Raw genomic sequence first — 6423 nt, 5'->3', positions numbered from 1 at the left:
TTGGACTAACAAAAAAAAATGGTATGAGATATGTTGGCCTTTGGCTAACATAGGAAAGCATACCAGATTCTAAGACTTATTTCTTTCATTATGTTTTAATTATTATTTTATCATATTATTACATTCAAGGTCTAATTGAATGGTATTTTTTAAAGAAATAAAACTATCATTAAAAGAACAAATTGACTAGTATGAAAACAAGTGTTGGACTGCACTAAAACCCGAACCAATAGCTCCACCCTTTACACCCGGACCTAAAGCCCAACACGTGTTTGATAAAATATAAAGCCAATGTCAAGGAAAAGACAATTGTAAGGAAAAATATGCTCATATTTGTTAGACACTTTTACCATTTTCATCAAAGATTTTAAGTACCTTCTGCATTGCGAAATGGTAACATTAAATTAGAAGAGACTGAAAAGCGAATGTCAATGTTACAAGCTACAAGTACAAATACCATATGATAGTTAACTTTGTCCACAGATAAAAAAGAAATAAGGTGGTGCATACCCGCTGATTTTGAAAAATATGAATTCTGATGGAGTCACCTACATCTTCTTTTGTTTCTTTTCCCATGTTTTTTGAGCCTGTCAACCCATTTGTTTCCCAACTCATTCAGCCCTGTATATCCGATGCATAGCCCAACGACCAATCCACTAGCATAACCTATCAACGCAATTTTCCAAGTAGACATAGCATATAACCATGATTCTTCATCTCCCCGTGGAGGTGGTGGCATTGGAAGACCAACTTCATTGCATTTCCTTGATAGTGGCAGTCCACACAATTTTGGGTTCCCACGGTAGGAATCATTTGAAAATGTAATAAATTGGTTGCTTTGTGGTATGCTCCCTTCAAGTTGGTTGTAAGACAAGTTCAATGCTGCTAAGAAAGTTAAACTTGTAAGTTGTGCAGGAATCTTCCCTGACAGCTCATTCTGTGAGAGATCCAAAGACTCGAGATCTTTTAGGTTTTCAAGTGCTACTGGGATTTCACCGGAGAAGCTATTATAGGACAAGTTTAGCACTTTGAGTGACCTCAGCATTTGTATTTCTTCTGGTATTCTCCCACGGAAACTATTGTTGGAAAGGTCGAGACAAGTAAGAATTGTCAAGACTTTTTGGTAGAACATTTCAATCCCTTTGTTGAAAATTGTCACTGAATCTTGATAATAATACTCTCCCATGTAATCCAGCTTAGCTTTGTCGTCATTTGTTAACTGCATCATTGCCTTCAAGCTTTGCAAAAATTCAATGTACAATTCGCCTGAAAAATTGTTGGAACCAATGTCCAATATGCGTAGCTTTGGAAACCCACGTTCTGTGTTGAATTCTGAAATTGTACCGTAGAATCTGTTTGCTCGCAAAACGAGAACCTTCAAGGAAGGTAGCTTCTCTAACCAAAATGGGAATGTATCATGAACCATATTATTCCCAAGGTCCAGAACCTCAAGTGCTGTGCAATTGGCTAATGATCTCGACAGCTTCCCTTCCAATTTATTCCCACCTATTTTGAGTGACCTGAGTCGAGTGGGTTGAAGGAAATCAATGGATAGTTCACCAGAAAACTGGTTTGAAGCAATGTCCAATACATCCAAAGTTGGGAAAACAGATTTATGTTTGAAATGTTTAATTTGACCATAAAATCTGTTTTCCCGCAATATTAGAACCTGCAAGTAAGGCAATTTCTCCAACCAAAAAGGGAATGTATCATTCATCTTGTTGTTTCCCACGTCCAAAACTTTAAGCTGAGTGCATTCAGCTAATGATCTGGGCAACTTCCCTTCCAATCTATTCTCACTAACTTTCAGAAATAGCAGTTGGGTTGCCTTTGAAAATTTTGGTATCATTCCACCGAAGTTATTTCCTTGCAAACCCAACCAACTCAGAGCACTCATATTGCCAAAGCAATTTGGAATTGGGCCACTCAAATTGTTATAAGATACATAGAAAATGTAAAGTTGGCTCATATTGTCCAAGCAATTTGGAATTGAGCCACTCAAATTGTTATGAGATACTTCGAAAGTGTGAAGATGACTCATATTGCATAACCAATTTGGAATTGAGCCACTCAAATTGTTATAAGATACATCGAAAGTGTGAAGTTGACTCATATTGCATAACCAATTTGGAATTGGGCCACTCAAGTTGTTAGAAGATGCGTCGAATGCTTCTAAATTTTCTTGACTCTTTAAGAACTCCGGAAATGCACTTATGTTACAAGATCCCAGAAGCAATCGCCTCAACATTGGGAAAGAGAAGTTTGAATCACTTGAAGGAAGTTGTTTTGGAAAATCAATCACATTGAAAGAAAGGTCTACCCATGAAAGGCTGCTCTTCCACAACCAATTAGGCACAACACCATGGATATGATTGTTAGAAAGATCTAAGTGAACCAACTTGTCTTGCCTTTTAATGAATTCTGGAAATTCAGTAAGGTTGCATGACCTTAGGCTTAGGCTCTCTAATTGGGGAAAAGTAAGACTTCTGTTCTCGCTTTCAATTAACAAGCTTATATTGTTTAGCCAGAGAGTCCTTAAGTTGTTGAGTTGGACAAACATGTCAAGCTTCATGGAACTGAAGCTATTGTCTCCGATATAAAGCTCTTCAAGCCTTGGAAGTTGGAGGATTGACTTCGGGATTGGTCCTGTTAAATAATTTTTGCCTATATGTAGTACTTCAATCAAAGAAGAAGATGTATTGGGGAACATATCAGTTTTCCCAACCAAGTGATTGTCTAGAAGATACAAGATCTTCAACGATGGAAGAGTAAATAAAGAAGAATGTATTGATCCAGAAAGCTTGTTTGAACTTAGATCCAAGTTCACCAAGTGACTAAGATTTGCAATTGACGAGGGAATGGGTCCAAAAAACTTGCAACCAAACAGCTCTAAATTAGTCAAGAACTCGAGATTACCAATTGATAGGGGTAGTTTTCCACTGAAATTTGTATAAAAAAGCGACAAACTCTGTAAAGCATTGTTTGCTGGAAATTCTGGCAACTGACCCATAAGTTGGAAGTTTAATGAAATGTCAATGCTTTGAATTTTTGGCGATAAGAGAATTCCGGTTGGAAAATGCCCACGCAAATTACAGTACCTCAAACTGAGAGAAACCAAACGAGAGGAAATTTCCAAGAAATTGGGAGGTAAATGAGAGATTGGGTTCCCATCAAGGATAAGTTTGGAAAGAAAAGAGAGTCTTGAGAGTGAAGAACATAATGGACCTTTCAAACCACAGTTTGACAGACTCAACACACGCAGGTTGGAAAGTACAAGAGATGTGGTTTCACACCATTTAGCACTTTGAGTTGAAATGTTTACCCCATCCAAATAAAGCTCTGTGAGAAACCTCAAATTCTTGATTAATGTCTTGAAGTTTGGATTCTCTAATTTAAGAGGCTGTTGAAGTTCGTAAGGCAATGGATCATTGTAGGTGTAGACGCCTCTATATGGGTCAAGAATGGTGTAGTATCGCAAATAACAAGAACCTTGATTAGATAGATCAAGAGAGACTAACCTCGTTAAGTATGAGATCTCCACTGGAATTTGGCCATGGAAACATGAGCTTGAAAGATTGAGATGGGTTAGATTTTGCAGTTTGTGAAACCCATAGGAAAACAGAGTGGTATTAAAGTTGTTTCCAGCAAGATTAAGGCGTTGAAGACGATGGAGATTGAATATGGAGTGGAAGCTGCCTGAAAGGTTTCTGTAACTAAGATCAATGCCAACGACATGACCATAAGCATCACAAGTGACTCCTTCCCAAGAACAGCAATCAGTGTTGACATCCCAGAGGTCAAATTTGGAAGAGAAAGTAAAATTAGGGGCATAGTAAAGATGATGCTGCAATTGCAGCAGAGGAGCTCTGTGGTCATCAAGGCATTGCATTGGGAGATGAGTTTGAGGAGATGAAAAAGACAAGAGAAGAGGAAGGAAGCATGAGAAGACACAGAGTGAAATAAGGGAATGAAGAGTGTTCATGTTGGGTGGGCGTGAAGGAGGATTGAGGATTGTGTTTGGCATACAACTTTTTTATACACAAGTGTGTAGTTTCCATGGAACAATGTTTATGAGAGATTGGCAATGCATGCAATTTCTAAGTCATTTTGCCAAATCAAGACTCCATCAAAATACTGTTCCACCACTTTAGTTAAGTCTTTTTGGTAAATTTTTCCAACATGCAAAAGCAAGGGATAATAATTTATTATTTAAAGCTGTTAGTGATGATGCATAAATTATTTATTGCTAGTATTAGAAATAAGTTGTTAAATTCACACTTAATTTGCCTTACGTCTTTCGTTTTTGTTAATTTTAATTTTGAAGAAATGAGATTTTAATATTTTATCGATCTCATTAACTTATTAATGCCAAGGTTGTAATTTTCTTACCCACTCCTTACTCTATATAAATAATCGTCTAAATCAAAGTCATTAAAAGAGACTAAATTATAGCACTTTAAACCCTATTGGAACCATTACTATGCATAGAATGAGCAAAGATGATAATCCAGCTGATATTTTGAGTTTAAATTATATATTTTAGGTATCGACTTTTTAGAAAAAAATCCATGTTGCAAATATTTTAACTTTAAATTATTTTAAACTCATTTAAAATTTATCATTTTTATGTTATATATAATTATTTCCACATCATTTAATTTTTTTAAATAAAAATACAACTTAAATTTTTAAGTAAAATTTGTTATAGCACCAAAAATATAAAATTTAACTTATAATATAAAATCAATTTGTTAATGAGTATCCAACTTGTAAATATGTAATGATTTATCAAATGATTAATTCACCTTACATCTCAAAATTATACATCGAATTTTAAATTGAACTCTAAACTTTAAAATGTTTTAATTAAGTTCTCAAATTATGAGTAACATTTTAATTTGAAAATTTTAAAATCTCTAATTTAGGACCAGAAAAAATGATAGTATAAAATATTATAGACCTTTTAAGTCTTAAGTCTTTGGCATTGCATGCAAACCAATTTTTTATTGCACAAAAACAACGTTCAACCAATATGTACAAGTCAAGTCACCTTATAGATTGATGGACACAATGAGTGGAAATTTTGATGATAGAATATATAGAATTTTTCACTTTTGAGAGAAACATCTTTAAATTTTAGCTTTCAAACTTTATTAGAGCGTAAGAAATATTTTCATTTCTATATTATTATTTAATTTTAATACTTTTTATGTTTTATATTATTAAAAATATTTATAATTCGAGATTCGAGCTAAGTTTTATAATTTAAATAAGTCGAATAGTTCAAACAACAGATTGATATACTCCTTTGATTCCTGTCAACTTTAAAAATTATCAAATTAATCTCTCTCAACAAAAATTATAAAAAAATTAAAATAATTTTTAAAATCAAAATATTCATAAAAATACTAAAATTTATATTAGGTAAAAATTATAATAATTATTATTATTATTTTGCTTTGAAACAGTTTTCAAATATTTATGATTTTAAATATTAATTATATTTTAATAATATTTTAATTTAACATGTTTAATTTTTTAATTTAAATCAAACAATTTCACACGATAATATTTTTTTTATATAGTCTATAATTTTGAGTATAAACACAGGTAAAATACAAATACATAAAAGCTCAAAAATAACACTAAAACAAACAATTGTTGGATTTATTAGTAGAGAATTGGATTTTTAATTCTAATGATTAAGTATCAAACTCAAACATATTATTAAAAAAAATAACAAATAAAAAAACAGAAGGAAACTAAAAAAAACTATTTCTTAAACATTTTAGTAGCAACTTTTCACGTAGAAAATGTCCATAAACCTCCAATTAAAAAATAAAAACCCTCCTAATTCTACTTTTGTTTCTTCTTCTTCTTCTTCTTTTTTTATCTTTCTTGTACGAAACTAAATGCAAGAAAGCTAAGGGTTAGAATCCAAATACGAATTCCAAACCTGTAGCGCTAACTGTATTTGGTTTAGGAGATGTATAAACAGGGAGTCTGCCACTAGAATTTTTTCCCATATCTTTGGTTTTGTGAAGGAGGAATGTGCCTGATAAAATTGTAACAAATCCACATAATTCTATTGTAATCTTTGTCCCGCCTTGTGAGTAGGATTGTATATGAATCAAGTTTGATCCGTTAGTTTTTTTGTTTTTTGTCTATTTGTGTTCACATTTATTCATATAAACTAAATAAATGTGTCTGCGATGTTCATGAAAATAGTCAAACATATCCATAAGAAAATTAGTCAACAACGTCGTTTTGGGGTTTCTGAAGTGGGTTCAAGTCTGGCCACGAGGCCAGTAAGTCCTTGCCGTGGCTGTTGGTCACAGGTGACGGAGACTGTCACCTCTGATGGCTGGAGATCAAAATTTACCCTGAATCCTTTTCCGCGTAGATCGATAATTTGGAGTCAGA

At 33.3% G+C, this 6423-nt stretch overlaps 1 protein-coding gene across 1 annotated transcript; it reads right to left on the bottom strand.

Moving 5' to 3' along the window:
• Positions 1-365: 365 nt before the first annotated feature.
• Positions 366-3982, bottom strand: LOC107927700 (receptor-like protein 7). The gene is made up of 2 exons (XM_041089408.1): positions 511-3982; positions 366-378 (listed from the first exon to the last, which is right to left on the bottom strand). Exon 1 carries the CDS (start codon positions 3980-3982, stop codon positions 545-547), a length of 3438 nt encoding a protein of 1145 aa, XP_040945342.1. The 3' UTR covers positions 366-378; positions 511-544.
• Positions 3983-6423: the final 2441 nt, after the last annotated feature.

The sequence above is a fragment of the Gossypium hirsutum genome, chromosome D02 (genome assembly GCF_007990345.1).
Source record: "Gossypium hirsutum isolate 1008001.06 chromosome D02, Gossypium_hirsutum_v2.1, whole genome shotgun sequence".
NCBI lineage: Eukaryota > Viridiplantae > Streptophyta > Magnoliopsida > Malvales > Malvaceae > Gossypium > Gossypium hirsutum.
Note: the sequence above shows the minus strand (reverse complement) of the source record. Positions and strands in the feature narration are given on the sequence as shown.